At 34.7% G+C, this 19791-nt stretch overlaps 1 protein-coding gene across 6 annotated transcripts; it reads right to left on the reverse strand.

The window, feature by feature from the left end:
- Positions 1–2474: 2474 nt before the first annotated feature.
- Positions 2475–7293, reverse strand: LOC105959869 (filament-like plant protein 3). 6 transcript variants are annotated; one of them, XM_088826100.1, is made up of 5 exons: positions 7005–7293; positions 5965–6199; positions 4611–4872; positions 2894–4392; positions 2475–2781 (listed from the first exon to the last, which is right to left on the reverse strand). In XM_088826100.1, the coding sequence occupies exons 2-5, from the start codon at positions 6076–6078 to the stop codon at positions 2644–2646; spliced, it is 2013 nt and encodes a 670-aa protein (XP_088682226.1). In that variant the 5' UTR covers positions 6079–6199; positions 7005–7293; the 3' UTR covers positions 2475–2643. The 6 variants fall into 6 exon arrangements, with proteins under 6 accessions (XP_088682226.1, XP_088682229.1, XP_088682228.1 ...); XM_088826103.1 differs by lacking the exon at positions 7005–7293 and adding an exon at positions 6868–6899; XM_088826102.1 differs by lacking the exon at positions 7005–7293 and adding an exon at positions 6644–6863.
- Between the last annotated feature and the right edge of the window lie 12498 nt (positions 7294–19791).

Consider the following 19791-nt stretch of genomic DNA (forward strand, 5'->3'; position numbering starts at 1 on the left):
CAAAAACTGCATTTTTGCACAAAGCGAGTACAAATTAGAGAATATTTTGCGGAATCTAGAAGATTATGTTGAATTTGACACCATAAGGGTGAACGTGTAAGAAGATTCATAGTTGATGAGTGATTGTAATTATCCAAACATAAGGCATTTTTTCGTAATTTGACCATACCTCAAGAGGGCGACCGTAATTTACCCTATTAGGCCATCTCCAACAGTTGTTTAAAAACCGATTGTCTATATCTATAATTTAAGAGGCAAACAGTGTTATGCAACACCACTTTTAACATCACACTCCAACAACATTATTTATATTTTACACAATTATCATATTTTATTATTTTACAAAAAAATTAGTTTTGAATTAAATTTAACAACTATAATTTTAATTTCACATACATACATAGATCTTGTTTTAGTTTTTTACTCAGAAACTTGTTTGGAATTAAAATATATTGCAAAGGATAATTTAATGTTATATATACATATATTCAAAAAAAAAAAAAAAAAAAAAAAAAAAAAAAAAAAAAAAAAAAACTAAACACTCTTAATTTTATAAATAAAAATATACATGGAAACATATATGTGAATAATAGCAAAATAATTATTGTATTTAATATATAAAAAATAGCACTTATGGAATTTTTATTATTGTTTATGTTTACACAATTTGTCAAATTGTGGTTTTGGTTTCTCAAATTTAGATATGCAAAGTTAAAATGTAAAAAAATTTGCCTTTTCCCATTTTGTTGTTAGAGATGTAATTTTAGGTTTAAAATATGTAAAAGATATAAATTATAGACATACATCATGTTGTTGGAGATGCTCTTATATATAATCAACTTTTTGGTTCGTTAACCATTCACTTCTTTGACTCATTTCACTACATAGTACATATATGAGTAACATGACAAACATCATGAAGATGAGAGCATGAAACTGAATGGTAAAAGAAAATTTAAATAACTTTAAACTGGAAGATCAACTTTGGAGGCGATTTTTGAAGTACAAGGGGTGAAGTGATAATAGTCGAGAGCAGTCCACCGCGGGATCATCCAAGCCTCTAAGATGAGAATCTTCGAATTTTCTTTCTTTAATCAATGTTATTTTTTGTTTTTCCTTTTAATACCAATAGAAAAATGACTTTTTATTATGAATTTTTTTGCTACGATAAAAATCCGTAATAAAAGATACTTTTTACAACGGGACAATTTTGGAGTCGTAGTAAATACTAGATTTATTGTAGTAAAAAAGTATTTGCTATGGCCATTTACTGTATAATTTTTTTGTCATGCCCGTATATGCCATGAGGCAAATTCACAGCAAATGCGTAGTAAATGTTTTTTTTATTATAAATTTGGTAAGAGCTACGATTAATGGTCGTAGTAAAAAAAAACCATTTTCTACTAGTGTCAGTTCGATTGTTTCTTTGATTATAGTTCTATAGTGTGATAATATTTTTTATTGTGTTAAAAAAATTGTTAATATGAATATATTTTAGTAATTTATTCGTATGATGTGTGTGAGAGAAAAGATGAATAGAGAATAAAAGAAGACATAAGATAGAGAGGACTGAGAAGAGAGAGAGAGAGAGAGGAGAGAGAGAAGAGAGACGGAAGGGAGAGAGGAGAATTACAAGGCATTTTCATCATTTTTTTTTGGAGGAAAATGAATTTTCCTATTTTTAGTGTAATTTTTTTTTCACTTTTTCCTCTTAATTACATTACCTAATATTTTATCTTGCAATGGAGAAATAGCTCAGGAAGGTACTGAGTTTTCTTCCTTTTTCTGCATTTACAAAAATACCCTTTCAAAGAGGCAAGATCATTTTAGGGCAAAGTACAGTTTACACCCCTGAACTATGAGGATTGTATCACTTTGCCCCTTGTACTATAAAACGTCTCAAAAACAATGGTTAAATAAGAAGGAAAAAAAATGAGAAAAAAAAAATTTGAGGAAAAAAAAATGGAGCAAAAAGACTTGACAAAAAAGCCAGCAATTTAGCAAAAAAATAGGAACAGATGAGCTCGTGAAAAGGACTTCAACACATACATATATATACTTGAATGAAGGGGTAAAATCGTCGGAAAATATCCAGCGGTACAAAAAACGGCTATAAGCAATAAAGTCAAAGTGCCACGTTAGCTTTCACAAACAAGTTAAACGAATGGGGATATTTGAGACGTTTTATAGTACAGGGGGGCAAAGGGCAAAGTGGTACAACCCTCATAGTTCTGGGGTGTAAATCGTACTTTGCCCATCATTTTATGCTTGACTAAGTAACTCAAATTGATAATTAATTAACAAGTTAATTATGATGATTAATATTTTAGAATCCATTAGAAACATGATTGCATGCTACTGTTATCCAAACTGTGCATAAAAATCACCAGGAAGATGAAGGCATACTAAATTGATGTAAGTCATTAATATGAATTTTGCTCTGTACACTGAAAAATGTCTCACATCTGTACATGTTTCGTTGTATAAGAGCCCGTCCGTAAGACGAAAAAAAAAATAGTAATGTAATTAAAGAATTCGTCTGTCCAATATAAATTGATTACAAGATTTTTCTATCGACAAATATAAATTGCTGCCTTTGCTTATACACCACTGTAAAAAAAACGAACAAGTATATAAATATGTTTAAAGAACTTCTATCGGTTTTTCGGATTCAATCAGCAAATCTTCGAATGTAGCAAGAGATTTAAGCTGACGGCCAAGAGAAGCGATCGTCTTTTGACACTCTGCGAATTTACTAGCAGCCACTGCCAATTCTTTATCCTGCATTGCATTTTTTTGTTACAATAGAAATAAAATAATAATAATAATAATAATAATTAGAAGAAAAACAAAACAAAAAAAAAAAAAAAAAGGAATTTTTTAACCAACAAACCTGATTGATTCTGAACTCTTCAACCATTGTTGATGATCTCCGAAACCGAGAATCCGATTCCATTTTCGATATTTCGTCTTCCAATATTTCACATTTGGTAACAATTTCCCTCGAAAATTTTCTTTCTTCCTCGATTTCTTTCTCTAAGGTGCAATTTCTCGAGCGCGAGGTTTCTAAATCGACTTCAATTGCTCGTGTTGAAGATTTCATTCTTGATATTTTGTCTTCCAATACGTCACACTTGGCCACAATATCCCTCGAAAAAATTCTTTCTTCTTCGATTTCTCTCTCTAAGTTGCAATTTCTCGAGCGCAAGTTTTCTAAATCGAGTTCAATTTCTTGTGTCGAAGACTTCATTCTTGATATTTCGTCTTCCAATACATCACACTTGGCTACAATTTCCCTAGAAATTTTTCTTTCTTCCTCGATTTCTTTCTCTAAGGTACAATTGCTCGAGCGCAAGGCTTCTAACTCGAGTTCCTTTGCTTCAAGTTGTACCTCAACTTCCTCAAGTTGTACCTCAACTCTAATTTTCGCTTCATTTGATTTGGTCAACCGATCTTGAAATTGACCAAGATTCGCCTTTGCATTATCCAAAAGCTTATTCGAATTCTCGAGCTTCACTTTTGTACGCTCGAATTCTTTCTGTACATCTCTCTTCGCTTCATTAGCCAAAGCCACCTCCGTTTTCAGGTCAACCAAATCCACCTCCGTTTTCTTGATTTGATCCCTTGATGCCTTCAGTCGTACTCGGCACTCGCTGAGAGCAATCTCCAAACCAACTTTCTCTGCAGTTACCTTCCCTAAATTTTCCTCCAGTTTGTTCGTCAAACTAATCATAGCTTCCATTTCATCTCGCCCAAAATCGGCCCTCGTACCGTTATTGCTTCCTCCATTTATATCGGGTAACGAAGCAAGCCTCTCCATTTCAAGAAAATCATCCATCAAATCAATCTCGACCGAAGGTACAATAAGACTACTTCTTCCAAGAACTCCACTCATTTTACAGCTTTCATTATCCGATTGGCTGTCGGCGAAAGATTCCACGTAAACCGATGAAGCAGTAACCGACCCTCTACAAGCCTCTGCTTTTAGCCTTCGACATTCCGATTCAAGCTTGGACACTTTTCTTATGCTGTCGAGATTCTGTTTGCTAGCCGTTTCAGCACTATGAGTGCTCAAATCTCTCTCATTGGTACTTAGTTTTAATTCTTCAGATTTGGAGAGAAGTTTGAGATGAAGAATCGAGTTCTCTCTCTCTGCAGCTTCGATTTTTGCTTCGAGTTCGGATTTCTTCGATTCCCATTCGAGGCTTTTTTTGGCAACGGCTTCGTGAATATTTTCTTCTTGATAATCTCTCGCTTGTCGAAGCTGCCTCAAACACTCCTTGAGGGCCCCGTCAAGATGGATAACACGTTCCTCGAGAAGCGAATTTTTACGAATTAAGGAATCGTTTTGTTGCTTCACTACTAACACTTCATTCTCAGCCTTTTCCCATCCTGTAAGATAGTTTTACGATCTAGATTCAATTTTGTTTTTTGGAATTGGATAAAAGAAGAATATTTACTGTGAGAGAGAGAGACGATGAGATATGTTCTCCACTTACAAAACAAGCCCTTGAAACAAGTTCTATATGCAAGCATGGTCCTAACTAGATAATCTTGAATTTCACACACACACACACACACAGAGAGAGAGAGAGAGAGAGAGAGGATACCGGAGACAGCTTCCTCTGCAACTTTAGCATGTTGCTTAACCAAGTCTTCCTTTGCACGGATATTAAGAAGAGCTTTAGATAGTTTCTCCGAGAGAGCCCTCACACTATCATCAAATTCATCGCCTTGTGTAGCTTTAGATGTAATTTCAGGGGAATTTGCAGATAGTTTCTCTGAAAGAGTCCTCACGCTACTGTCAAGTTCGTCACCTCGTGTACCTTTAGATGTAACTTCAGGGGAATGAATATTGTGATTCGACGGAGTCTGCACAACAGCAACGAAAACATTCATTTAGCCTTATAAGAAGCAAGCATCCGAATAGCCGTATAATCCAATCAATTATCTTCCTTTTTTTTCCCCAATCATAACCAGTTTTAAGGTTTTCGGATTTCGGGTCTGGTTTTTGGGTTTTCGGATTTCGGGTTTTCGGGTTTTCGGGGTTTCGGGTTTCGGGTTTTTGGGTTTTCAGGGTTTCGGGTTTTCGGGTTTTCGGGGTTTTGGGGTTTCGGGTTTTCTTGGTCTATTCTTTCCTTCATTAGAGCGGACGGGATGGGGTCGGAAAATAGGAAGATAATTATTATTATTTTTTTTTGTATCGTCGTAAGGCGTTAATTCCGATATCTGAGTTATTCAAGAATTTCAAGAAGTTCCCACTTTCAGACAAGAATTAGCAGAGATTAAGGAACATAGTAAAGTAACTAGACATTTCATAGTTCTTGAGCTTCATGTGGAAGACAAGTTTTATCGACTTTATTATGCACGAGAAAACGTCTTAGTCGTATTCATGCACAATGATAGAATCCAGTGAGCGAAAACGAAAAAAGAGTAATTAGCACAAACTGTTAATCATTGAGGTGTAGATGCAATAGTGTTAGCTGTAAAGAGTGCTTTTCAGACAAGAAGATATAAAAGAAAAAAAGTAAGACAAGTTGTGGTCCAACTACAATTGATATCCACACACACACACACAGTGTGGTCCATGTCGATTTTCAAGATAATAATCATCAACCGAGTGCAAATTCCTCCACTTAACCTAGATTACACATGTGAACCGAAATTTCTTTCTTCGAGCAATTTAAACACAATTAACAAAAAAAAAGTCCGATTATTTGATCATGTTAAGATACGAAACTCCAATCCTCGACAACCTCGTTGGTTAAAAAAAATAAAAAAATCAGGATCTTGAACATATAAACTGTGGATTCAAGAACTCGTTGTCGATATCCAAATTGCGGATTCAAGTTCTTTAGATGACGTAAAAGAACTTTATGATGGTTGGTTTCGATTAATTCAACACAATCGGAAAAAAAAAAAAACAGTTACAGATTAATTAATTGAAGACAAGAACTCACAAACCTGGTCATCGGAAAATCTTTCTGAATGTGACGACAATGACCCTGAGCTCTCCGTTTCACCGCTCGGACTTTTTTCCGACGATTTTCGCCGCCATAGCCAACTCCTTCGATCCATCTAACCGCCAAAGAAACAAACTAAATGTACACTAATAAAACCTCGATTTCAGCCACCAGAATTTCAAAATTTAAAATCCCCCTCCATCTCTATACATCAAGCACCGTTCGATTTTCTTGAACTGCATCCACAAATACATATGATTACAAGATCAGAAACGGTTCGAGAAGAATATTAATAATGCAAGAGAAATGCGCTTTCAAAGCTCAACTGTGGAGATAGATATGTGAACAAATCAAACTTTGCTTAGAATCCAATCCTTAACCAACCAACCCCGAAAAAAAAAAACGGTTTTTTTGTTAAACCCCGAAAAAGCAACATAACAAGAATAGAAATAAAAACCCATCTTGAATTTACAAACAATTCATGCCATAAACTTAAATTAAAAGCACAATATTTTATTTTCAGAACAACTACTGTGATGGGCACCTCTCAATTCCCACCACTATCAAAACACACACACACACACAAAACACACACTGTAGGGAAAATGATTTGTGGGGGGTGGGGGGGTGGGGGTGGGGGGGGCAACTGTAAAGGAGAGTGCAAAATAAGCGTGACCCACATAAATGACGTCGTTTATCTTCGAAAAATCAGACAACCCACAAGCAGCAAACAGAAATAATGCAAGAAAAAAGCGGCCCCTTGGTATAAAAAAGGCACCTTTACACACACACACACACACACACACACAAAACTACACACAAAAAATGCGCACGAAAACGTGATGTGGGGCAAATTGTAATATGGGTTGCGATGTTGCTTTCTTGAATTGCAATTTGCATATACCTTTTTTTCTGTTTAGGTTTTTGTCGACTCTTTGTGTCGATCGAGAGAGAGAGAGAGAGAGAGAGAGAGAGAGAGAGAGAGAGAGAGAGAGAGAGAGAGAGAGAGAGAGAGAGAGAGAGAGAGAGAGAGAGAGAGACCCTAAAAATGAAACCAGAGCTCTGATTCTTTCTTGTCCAAATCGTAATATGGGTTGCGATGTAGCTTTCTTGAATTGCATAAACCTTTTTTTCTATTTGGGTTTTTTCGACTCTGTGTAGAGATAGAAAGAGAGGGAGAGAGAGAGATGATAGAGACTGGGTTGAATAATTCAGGGGGGGGGGGGAATTAATTAATTGAATTAATTAATATGGATTTGATTCAAAAGAAAGATTGCGATATTCGCGCGCCTGTTGAAGAAGAAAGAGCAGAAGAAGTGGGAACCACGTATTAACGTACTCTGTTTTAAATTTTATTAATAAACACAGAGAGAGGCTAATCAATTCGATTTGTCATTATCTCACCATCTCATCATTTTTTTTTAATTAAATATAATGTCTACTTGTTTTTTTAAATTTTTTTTTTTATAACTTTTATCATATGATACTATTCAAATGATTGAATGTAATGACGTAGGCGACTTTTAATTTCAATATTATTTGACTGTTGTTGATGTTCATTTGAACTTTGTGAATATTTTGGATATTTGATTTATTTTAAAATTTTGAATATTAGTAATACCTTTTTGACAATTGTTTTTCATTTTGCAAAAATTTCACCTAGTAGGGAAGATGTCGACACAAAAATAAACCTCAAAAAGTATATATTTATAATACATGTTTGTAATTTTATTAAAGAAAATTGAAACAAAAAAAAAATGTTTCAAGGAAAATTTTCATATCTTATACATAAAAACAACAACTTTTGACCTTATAACTCTAATTACTCATTTATATCATTATTTGATACTAGCAATTCTGCTATGCACGCTGTAGCATCTCAAAATAGAAGAAATTTTAACATATGATAATTATATTATATTAAAAATATTTACAAAGTATTAAAATAATTAGTTGTGGAATTTAAATTACCAAAATAGTATCAATATTCCTACAAATATATCATACAGATCCCAACAAAAAACATATACTGAGCATAAGACATAAATTAATCAAATTGTATGTGTAAGCAGTGGCGGATCTAGGATGAAAATCCAGGGTATGCCGGTTGTGGTGAGTCCAGAAATTTACTATAAAGTGGGCTTAAATTTTTAGGGGTTCGGGGGCAGCGTTCCCCAAAAAAAAAATTGAACCTTTTTTTATTTGATTAATTAGGAGAAGAAAAAATTTAGAATTTTTTTGTATATTTTGAATTTCGAGTGGACTAAATACTATAATTAATATATATATATATATATATATATATATATATATATATATATATATATATATATTAAGACTTGTTTTGTATATTTTGAATTTTGGATGGACGAAATAATAATATAGAATAATATAATGTGATTATGGGAGATGCTCAAGAAAAAAAAATGAGGCAAAAAAAATAATAAAATGTTATAGAATATAATATATGAATTGTGTGTGTAATACGAAGATTAATACTGAAGCTTGTTACAGTAAGAAAGGAAAAGAAGATAATTGGCCGAAGGAATTGTTGTATGTTCTCATTAGCCAAATGTGGTATTTATACACATTATTTACAAGCATAGTCATTCTCATACAAAATAGATGTTAAATAATACATTGACACGTGTGATGAGTAAATACACTCATACTTAGCCATCAAGATATATTTTAGTATATATCTATTATAATACTCCCTCTTGGACTAAGTATTGTTGTAAACGGCTTTAAATTTGGATGAGCGAAATACATGTATGTGTCGTTAAAAACCTCAAGCCGGAAAACCCAGTGGGACAAAACCGGTCAGAAGGGAAAAAGAGTGCATACTCAATCCAAGCCGTATGCATAAGCTGTCTCGTTAAAAACCTTACTGGAAAATCCAAATGGGACAAAACCAGACAAAAGGGAAAAAGAGTGCAGCGCACTATTGCTCCCCCTGAAATGAGCAGTGAAAACCTCCGGGGTGAGCTATCAATCTTTCTCCATATTGGCTCTTCTCATTTAATGTCGTATACCAATTTCTATTGGCAAGAGTGTATGGATGAAATTTTGTGGTATATCCTTGTCGAGCCGCTCTTTATTTATCTGACTCATTCATGCACTATATAATCAACATTATCGCGACAGTGGACATGTCTGTTTGGTAAATCAACAAGATGTACCTGCACCATTACAAAACATTGTTCACTATTATAATCATCGTAGACAATCTATTGAGAAATTGAGAATGTAAAAATATTATTGATGATCATCTCATTTATATCCCATATTTTAGTGAAATAACTTATGGGATTCTCGGTATTCCCGAGATTTGATATCGCTTTTCCGATATCAGGCTCAACAGATTCATCTGGAGCATTCTCACTAGGAACCACTTGGTTCGAGAGTTCATCGATTTTCCCCTTTCTTTTTCTAGGAACAACGTCCTTTGATCCAATAGGTCTACCCCATTTTTGTTGTGGGGATCATCATTCATTTTCGCATGTTCTTCAGGAACAGCGATCCTAGCTGGAACATTCACAGCTGGAATATAAGACTTCGTAACTTTACCGGCATCATTAAATGCATCAGGAAGTCTATTGGCAATATTTTGTAAATGAATGATTCTATGGATCTCATTTCACATTCAGAGGTACGTGGGTCGAGATGAGATAAGCTTTACTCACACCATGTGAGATTCTCTATTGGTTTTTGTTTTTCATTATCACGGATATTCTGAATATCCTTACCAATCGGTATAAATGTTGTCTCATCAAAATGACAATCCGCAAATCTAGCGGTAAATAAATCACCTATCATTGGTTCCAAGAACCTAATAATTGACGGTGAATCAAACCCAACGTATATGCCAAGTCGGCGTTGGGGAATCATTTTAGTCCTCTGAGGAGGAGGAATTGACACTTGCACATGCAGCGCAACCAAATGTGCGAAGGTGCGAAATATCGGGCTCAAAGCCTAATGCTAATTGCATTGGGGAATGCATATGATAAGCAATGAGGCGTAATTTAATCAGTGCTGACGCATGCAATACTGCATGGCCCCTTGCTGCACTAGTAAGTTTAGAACTCATCAGCAGTGTACGAGCAATAATATGTGCCAGCAAACGCGCAAATGCTTTATTTCGCGTAGATAATAAGCATACGTGGGACCATCTGCAAGATGCGTCCACCAAAACCATAAAATATCTAAATGGCCCACTTGCAGGGTGTATTGGTCCACAAATATCACCATGAATACGTTGTAAAAACGATAGTGATTCATAACCGACATCTTCAATGGAAGGTTTTATAATGAGCTTTCCTTGTGAACATGATTCACAGAAATATTCATTGGACATCAAGATTTTTGTATCTTTTAATGGATGTCCTTTAGTATGTCGTATAATCCCACGCATCATAGTCGTTTCTGGGTGACCCAGTCGATCATGCCATAACCCGTGTATATCGGGATTAACAAGTTTCCATGGCATAGTGGCGTAGGATTCGAAAGCTCGAATTTGGACACAATACAGTTCAGAAGCTGTCGCTTCGAACTTCTCATGAACAATTCTTTTGTCCATGACATATGATGTGACGCATATACACTCCACGATATTTCAACCAGTGTCTCTAAATGATACCCATTGCATCTCACATCTTTAAAACTCTGTAGATTCTTATTTGATCTACCGGATATCAATGCATTTTTAATATGCAAAGTGGTACCATTAGGCAACACAATTGTTGCGTTCCCGGAGCCATCTATTATTTCCGCAGAACCTGCTATGGTTTTAACTTGTGCCTTGCACAAAGTCACACTCGAGAAATATATTTTATTATTGAATATTGCGTGTGTAGTTGCACTATCGAGTAGGCAATAGTCATATTTGTCCATGTTTTTCATGTACATGTATCAAAATCAGCTCGACCTCGGGTATTTATCCTCCAAGGGAGATATGTACATGTGGGTTTATTCAAAACAACTCAATCTTGGGAATCACACCTTCCAAGAGAGATTTATATACAGTGGGTACAAAACAACCCGAAACCCTTTAACATTGGACTTGTGATTAATAGCCTCTAAGTTGGCTCTTGACGGGTTTTACCTCGTCTAGTGATTTACGAGCTTCAGGCTCGGAGATATATTCAGATATTTGGCCTTTAAATCGGCCTTTGACGGATATTATCACATCTTAACCCAACGAGCTCCAGGCTCGGAAATATATTCAGATATTTGGCCTTTAAATCGGCTTTTGACGGATATTATCACGTCTTAACTCAACGAGCTTCAGGCTCGGAGTTATATTTGTGATTTAGCCTCTAAATCGGCTTTCTTGTCTCAACGAGTTTAGACTCGGAGTTGTATTAAATATTTAGCCTCTAAATCGGCTTTCTTGCTTCAACGAGTTTAGACTCGGAGCTATATTAAAGATTTCGCCTCTAAATCGGCTTTCTTGCTTCAACGAGTTTAGACTCAGAGCTATATTAAAGATTTAGCCTCTAAATCGGCTTTCTTGCTTCAATGAGTTTAAACTCGGAGCTATATTAAATATTTATTTGACTGGAATTCCAACGTCTTGACTCAACGAGTTTTTCACTCGGAGTTAAATTATGACCTCTATACGGTCTCTGTTAACCTCTACGGGTCTGTTAACCTCTACGGGTACTATGCCCGGAATTAAAATAATAGCCTCTAAATCGGCTTTAAACGGAGATTATTATTTCTCCAACTCCACGAGCATCAGGCTCGGAGTTAATCTCATAGTCTCTAAATCGACTTTCAACTGAGATTATTATATCTTTTACTCAACGAGCATCATGCTCGGAGTTAATATCTCGGCCTCTAAATCGGCCCACAGATATGTTAAAATTAGCACGTACATATAATATTGTTTGGGATCCACAAACTTTCAAATATAAATATTAGCAGCAATTCAACAAATATATAAGCATATATGTATATACACGAATCCATCATATCCTTTGAGAAATGATAGCGTATAAAATACCGAAGTATTCGCTAATCATTCTCATTTATCTTTCGACAATAGATCGAGGATCTGGATTTTCGTAAAATAAAATAGAAAGAAGAATACGAAAATAGCAAATCCCTATCGAGCAAAATCTCGTGCTGATAATGTGTTATAGAATATAATATATGAAATATCTTATATAGCAACTATAACTAAGGAATGAATTGTGTGTGTAATACGAAGATTAATACTGAAGCTTGTTACAGTAAGAAAGGAAAAGAAGATAATTGGCCGAAGGAATTGTTGTATGTTCTCATTAGCCAAATGTGGTATTTATACACATTATTTACAAGCATAGTCATTCTCATACAAAATAGATGTTAAATAATACATTGACACGTGTGATGAGTAAATACACTCAATACGTAGCCATCAAGATATATTTTAGTATATATCTATTATAATATAAAATACATTTTTTCGCACTATAATGGAGTCAAACTTTTGTTTGATACTTAGGATGGTCCATAGCATACATGGTCACCCCCTAAATTCGCCCCTGTGTGTAAGAGAAAGAGAAAGACAGAGATCAAAGTAATTGCAAAACTGGTAAAAAAAAAAAAAAAAAAAGATTATTCAAGTCGATTAGGATTTTGCTAGCCGATTTGCAGATCTGATTTGCTATGAAAGTCATTAAAGAAAAAAGTCGAAAAGTAGGAGATGAAATAATAATAATAATAATAATAATAATAATAATAATAATAATAATAATAATAATAATAATAATAATAATAATAATAATAATAATAATAATAATAATAATAATAATAATTTTTAAAAAATTACAAATAAGTCATTTATGATTTCTTAGGTTGCCTTAACGTTTCTGAACTTTATATATAACCAGTAACCGTGTCCAACGCGTTGCACGGGGTCGGATTCAAAAGAGGAAGAAATTGATAATTTAGACAAATTACAATAAAAACTTCAATAAGAAATTTACTAAATAATAATAAATATTTAGTTGTGAATTTTAAGTTACAGTTGTTTCACTTGTTCTATAAATTTAGTCACATGAGGTCCTATTATTATAGGCATAGCATAGCCATATATGTTTCAATCCAACAATAAATATATAATTTTCGAGTGTGAATATATTAAAATTTTGTCAAAACGATAAATTACCCCATCTCAACAGTATTATGTTGATTCATATTTTCGTGAGGAGGAACATATGAAAGACGCATGATTAATCCAATTATTTTCTAATCTATTCGACCATGAATAATATCAATGAGATTTATATATTTTGGCTCCATTTAGCATAAAATTAAATTATAATTTGACGTAAGAAAAAAACAATTAGACTTAGACCAACAACAAATGTAAAATGTCAACATTCTAGTGGTATTTATGTACCATTAACAACTCGTATTTGCATAATTAGTTGAAAATCGCATTTTTGTTTAGGTGTGATATAAAAACCATAAAATGAAAACAAATGTACCTAAAACAAAAAAAACGACAGTAAAAAACAATATGCATATGCTCATAAAGCTCGATCCAACAACGGATTGGTGATGATTCAAAGAGCAAATGATAAAAAAATGCAGCAAAACTTTGTCAAAAAACACAAAGTAAAACTTGTGCCGAATTAAACTCAAACTATAAATTAACGTGCTAGTGGATTGTGCCGTCTCTTCTCGTCGAATGATGAAGGAAAACTAATACACCTACAAATTTATGTGAGAAGAAGACGGCTATTTTGCCGAAAGAAGAGAAAAAGGAAAAGAATTTTGTGATACATTACACTCGTTAATGTATCCGTGGATCGAGCCATCTCTTCGTCTCTTGAGTTTTGTGACTGCAACCATAAACTCACCTTATTAATGTTAATTCACGAAATCATATTTTCATGAATTGGAATTACTTGAAGAAGAGAAAACACGGTGAAGAAGAAGTTGATTGTATTAGGATGAGAAAGGAGAAAAAATGTGGTTGAATTTCACTTACAAAGCGACGACCAAGTAAGAACGAAAGAAGAACACCAAAATGGGGTGTTTTGCGTACACGATTAAAGGCAAAATCTTACAGAAACAACCCGAAAGTAGAGAAATCGGCGACATACCTAAAGCAAAGATGCAAGTAGAACAATAGACACTTTCTTGAGCAACTTGAATACAAACCAAGATCGAAATTTACCGAGTTATTTGAAAAGGGAACATTTACCCAAAATTCTCACAAAAAGTAAGTTTAAGTATATTTATAAAACTAAATCATTTTTTTTGCATGACTACTACAAATAATCAATAATACATTATACAACCAAAAGAAAGAAATCAAGAATTCTAAAAGAATAAAACAGATTACCTGATTGATCTTTGACGGCAAAATTTCTCAATAGAAGTAGAAACTTCCTCTGAATGTAATAAATAACATAAAATATTTTTGATCCATGTTAGAGTATATTATATTATTAGATATTATAGGATATTAGGATTCTATTATAATTTGATTACCTAGATTAGTTACGATTTAGTAACCTAGTCAAACTCTATTACCTCGTATTATTTCTCTATATATAGTCCATGTAATTCAACCCATAATATAATGGGGGTTTCTATTCTACTACGTATTATTATTTCTTTCCTTCTCATATTTCTCATATTCTATTCTTCCTATAATCCATTTTGATAATTTCCGACTAGAGAGAAAAAGTCTTGTAAGCAAAACTGATAAAATTCCGACTAGAGAGAAAAAGTCTTGTAAGCAAAACGGATAAAAGGAACATGTAAAGAGGAGCCAAATGACCATGTCTCACACATGTTATTTGTATGCCACACCGTACCCCCTGAAGACTACATTGGGTGTTTTTCTTTTACCGTTGATCTATACACACTAATGTAGGCGTGTGTGTATATAAACGGTAAAGATTTACCCGATCTATATTGTACCTGGTGTAACATAGAATAAACTGCGTAATCCTAGAATAAAAACTTAGCTACTCATGTTCGTAACGAAAAGCATAATAAAAATACGAAAATTCATAAAAATCAGAAAAGAAAAGGAAAAAGGAAAACTAGGATGAAGAGTCGTCAATTCTTCGTCTTCGTTCTCTTGCTCCTTGATTGCGTGTAGAAAAGATAAAAAACTAAAAACTAATAATAAAGATAAAAGGTAAAAGATTAAAAGGTAGGTCTAATTGTGTGCTCTTGGCCTTTAAATAGGGTGCAAAAGTCTAATAGGGCGGGTTTCCTTGTATAATTGAATTTCCTTCACTGCGCCATCACGACCACCCAGAGCGGTCTTTAATTCTTCAGAAATCTGATTTTCTCACTTTTGGCCCACTTTTTCTCTGAATTTGCAGTTTTCACCCCAAAAGTTGCCAATTCTTCAAATTGCACCTAAAATACAAATAATAACCATATTAAGCATCAATTATCGTAAAAACACATCAAAAGCTCCAATTAAAGGTACAATTAAGTGTATAAATATACACTTAACACACCCCCAAACTTGAACTTTTGTTTGTCCTCAAGTAAAATCAAATTAATAGCACACAACAAAACCATACATCTCATTACATAGATCGATGGGTCAACTTCGCGTTTACAGAACTTGCAATTATGATGACAATTCATAGGTATTCGCAAGCTTAACATTCAACGGCACTTAGTCACTCACTACTACAAAAAACCACAAATCATACAATTGCTTCAAGTATCCAATATTTGCAAGTTAAAGATAGAAAGAATTTATACTTACATGCATATATTTGACTCCAAATACTCACCAAATTATTTTACTCAACTAATATTGAACAATAAGCTATTGGGATCATTGGGGCTTTGTGGCTTTCAATTGTTAGGCTCTTTGGTCCGAGGTAGGTAATATGAGAATGTATGGCTAATTTTCTTGAATTGAGGTGATTACGCCAAAAATTGAAAGATAGGCGTTTGAAACAATGAATTCACCTCTAGGGACTTTAATAAACTCGATTCTCCAAAATTCACACGTCAACACTTTTGCCTTCGAGGCAATGACTCGAGTTTTCAACACAATGCAACAACTAGTCCTTATTTCTCCCTTATAATCTATTCTTCTTCTTCTTCTATATATATATATATATATATATATATATATATATATATATATATATATATATATATATATATATATATATATATATTATATATATATATATATATATATATATATATATATATATATATATATATATATATATATTTTATAATCGAATCAAAGAACTTAGATATATAAATATATGAAGATGCACATATATATATCTATTATTATTATTATTATTATTATTATTATTATTATTATTATTATTATTATTATTATTATTATTATTATTATTATTATTATTATTATTATTATTATTATTATTATTATTATTATTATTATTATTATTTATTTATTTTTTTCGAAGAAGAAGAAAGATCTTATAAGAATTTTTCGACCGACCTCCAAGGGATAATTATTCAAAAATCTCCACTTTTCTACCTTCTACACATTGGCTAAAAGAAAGAACACCTTTTCTCCGAGGCTCAAATCAAGGTTCTAAGGATAATTTGGCAAAAATGGTAGGCTTGAAAGGCTCCAACGGTTCAAAGAAGGCCCAAATCATATCCCAATTCACTTACTACCAACACTTCGTATCATAAATGTCCTAAGGTGAGATTTAAAACCGCACAAAGCATGATTGAGCACAAATAAATTCCAAATTTAAAATGCAAAACATTCAACCAAAGCAATGCACAAGGCGTGATTCCTAGCAATAATTCCCTTCTACGTTCCGTTGAATCGAAAGCTAAACGAATACATACTTCTTATCAACATAAAACAAGTAATCTCATCATCAAACATTGACCATCTCCCATCATCATAGTTCATCGATGCATCGAAAAATATTTTTTTCTCTTTTTTTTTTTTTTTTTTTTTTTTAAAGCAAATAATAACAACGGAAATAATAAAACGGCAACTAAAACATGCAAAATAAAAAAAAAATTAAAACACAAATAAAGCGCACATAAACGAAAACAAGTAGTTAACCACTCCCAAACTTAAAATTCACATTGCCCTCAATGTGATTCGCCCGGAGTTTAAGGATAGAAAACACCTGTTTTTAAACGTCGGGACCATCGTCGGGTTGCTCACCAACTCCACCTGGCGCATGAGCATCACCATCTCCTTCATCATCCGAAAGCTCGGGTACCGGCTCAATAATCGGTGCGGGAAAATCGTCGAACACCTTGTGGGCGTTCTTTGTGGAATGGGTTTTTCGAGGAAATTGCACCGTTCTTGAATCTCCCTGCGCAAATCAATAACAAACCACCTTGATTACGTATTATGTGTGTGTAGTTGGTAAATTTTCGGTGAAATTTGTCAAAGAAAAGAGAAAAGTTCGAAAAAAGAAGGCGAAGGTTCGAAGTGGGGGAGAGAGGGGATTTGAAATTATGGAAATTGTTTTTTTTTTTTTTTTTTTTCCGCACGGCCGTGCGAGATTTAGGTGAAAAATCCACACGGCCGTGCCCTTTTCCAATTTTGGGCAGTAGCCTCTTCAAATTTCACACGGCCGTGTGAAATTCCTGCCTTTTTCTTGCACGGCCGTGTGAATAATTGCAAAATTTGCAATTAAGCCCCTGAAAAATAAAAACTTCTTATTAGTGCCCCTGAAACTTTTTTTTTTTTTTTTTTTTCAAAGCTGAAATAAAATAAGAACGAACACTAACAAGCTAAATAAATAAAAACAAAAATAAAAAAATAAAATAAAAGAAAGAAAAACGAAAGCTCGGGTTGCCTCCCGAGAAACGCTAAGTTTACAGTCTTCAGCCGGACTTTGTCTGCTTCTTTGTTCAAGCTAACGTGACCGAAGTCACTTGGCAATTGGATTCCTCTCCCCGATGATGCTCGTTTGATTTTTTAGGTGGCCACATCCTCCTTGCACGTTCATCACCGTTAGCACCCCAACTCTTTTGACTATCTCTCGGAGGTGTTGACATTGAGTTCGCACAACAAACGTGCTCCTTCCGATTTCCTTTTCCGTTGTCATCTCCTGCACTCAACGATGCTTTTCCATGGTCCAAAATTGAAACATCAAATTTTTCATGATTTGTAAAATCCATAAGCTCAATAGTAAAACACTCATTATTCTCACATGGATTTTTATTAGCACAAAAAACATTAAATTTGATCGTTTCATCATGCACCGTCATTGTAAGATCACCACTAGCACAATCAATTAGAGTTTTCGAAGTGGCTAAAAACGGTCTCCCTAAAATAAGAGGTATCTCCCTATCTTCATCTATATCGAGTACAACAAAATCAACCGGGAAGATAAATTTGTTCACCTTTACTAGCACATTCTCTAAAATACCTTTTGGGTAAACTAAAGACCTATCGGCTAATTGAAGAGTTATAGCCGTAGGTTCAATCTCACCTAATCCAAGATTTTGATAAGTAGAATAAGACATAAGATTAATACTAGCACCTAAATCAATAAGTGATCTAAAGTTTTTACCTCCTATAGTACAAGGGATAGTGAACTTACCTGGATCGCCGAGTTTTTGTGGAAGGGGCCGTGTAAGAATTGCACTACATTGTTCCGTGAGTTGGATCATCTCGTTCCCTTGCAATTTCTTCCTTTTCGTCACGAGATCCTTGAGGAACTTCACCCACTTTGGCATCTTTTGAAGGGCTTCAATAAACGGGATATTTATTTGGATTTCCTTCAGCTTGTCCAAAAATCTTTGATATTCGGCATCGAGCTTCTTCTTCATAAGCTTATGAGGATATGGAATCGGAGGGGCTCGTGATTTCACTGGAGATGATAGAGGTTCTTCGTGAGTCGCTTCTTGTTCTCCAATCACGCTCGGCTTCTCGATCACCGTGTTTTGCTTCTCTTTTCGTGGGGCTTCCTCCAATTGTCTCCCATTCCTTAAACTCACAGCGTTGCACTGCTCGACGTTGTTCTTCCGAGGATCTTCCGTATTCGACGGCAGTGCTCCCGATGGCCTCGCGGTTAGCTGGGTTGCAAGTTGACCCATTTGTGTTTCCAAATTCCGGATGGAGGCTTGGGTGGTTGTCATAAATTGCGCCAAGATATTTGCGAGATCTCCACCTTGAGGTTGAGCTTGAGGCGGATTTTGGAATCCGGGAGCTGGTCGTGAATAATTAGGCGGTTGACCTTGAGGTGGTGCTTGCCTTTGTCCTTGCTGATTTCCTCCCCACCCAAAGTTAGGGTGATCCTTCCATCCGGGATTGTACGTGTTGGAGTACGGGTTCCTCTGTTGTCGGTTGGTGTCATGCACATAATTCAGAGACTCCGTTTCTTCTACGCGTTGGTCGGGAACTTGGACTGCATGGACTTGCTTAGTTTGCAAAGCCGCTACTTGCTTCGATAGCTTCTCCAATTGGGCCGTGATTGCGGTGACTCGATCTAACTCCAAAATTCCGCCCGTCTTGACTGCTCCGCTATTCGACCGGTCCGATGCTCGCATGTATTTATTTCTAGCGATTCGTTCCAAGAGCTCGTATGCTTCGTCGTAGGTCAAACTCATGAACATACCTCCAGCTGCAGAGTCGAGCACTGTCCTCGAGTTGTCTTGCAGTCCATCGTAAAATATTTGCAGTTGGCGCCAATCTTGTAGTCCGTGATTCGGGCACCTCCTTACTAGCTGCTTGAACCGCTCCCACGTCTCGAATAATGCTTCTCCGGCTTCTTGTATGAAGTTTTGAATTTCTCGCCGGATTCTCTCAGTTTTTGTTGGGGAGTTGTATGTGTTCATAAAAAGTTGAGCTAGCTGGGCCCACGACGAGATGGAGTGCGGTGCA

This window comes from Erythranthe guttata, chromosome 12 (genome assembly GCF_056151865.1).
Source record: "Erythranthe guttata isolate IM_541 chromosome 12, IM_541, whole genome shotgun sequence".
Lineage (NCBI taxonomy): Eukaryota > Viridiplantae > Streptophyta > Magnoliopsida > Lamiales > Phrymaceae > Erythranthe > Erythranthe guttata.

Bases quoted from the DNA above. Each gene is read 5' to 3' on its own strand.
- LOC105959869 (XM_088826100.1), bottom strand. From the start codon at position 6,078: ATGGATCGAAGGAGTTGGCTATGGCGGCGAAAATCGTCGGAAAAAAGT. The intron at 4,873-5,964 runs GTTTGTGAGTTC...GCTGTTGTGCAG, and splicing joins AAAGATTTTCCGATGACCAG to ACTCCGTCGAATCACAATAT. The intron at 2,782-2,893 runs GTTTGTTGGTTA...AATGCAATGCAG, and splicing joins AAGAGTTCAGAATCAATCAG to GATAAAGAATTGGCAGTGGC.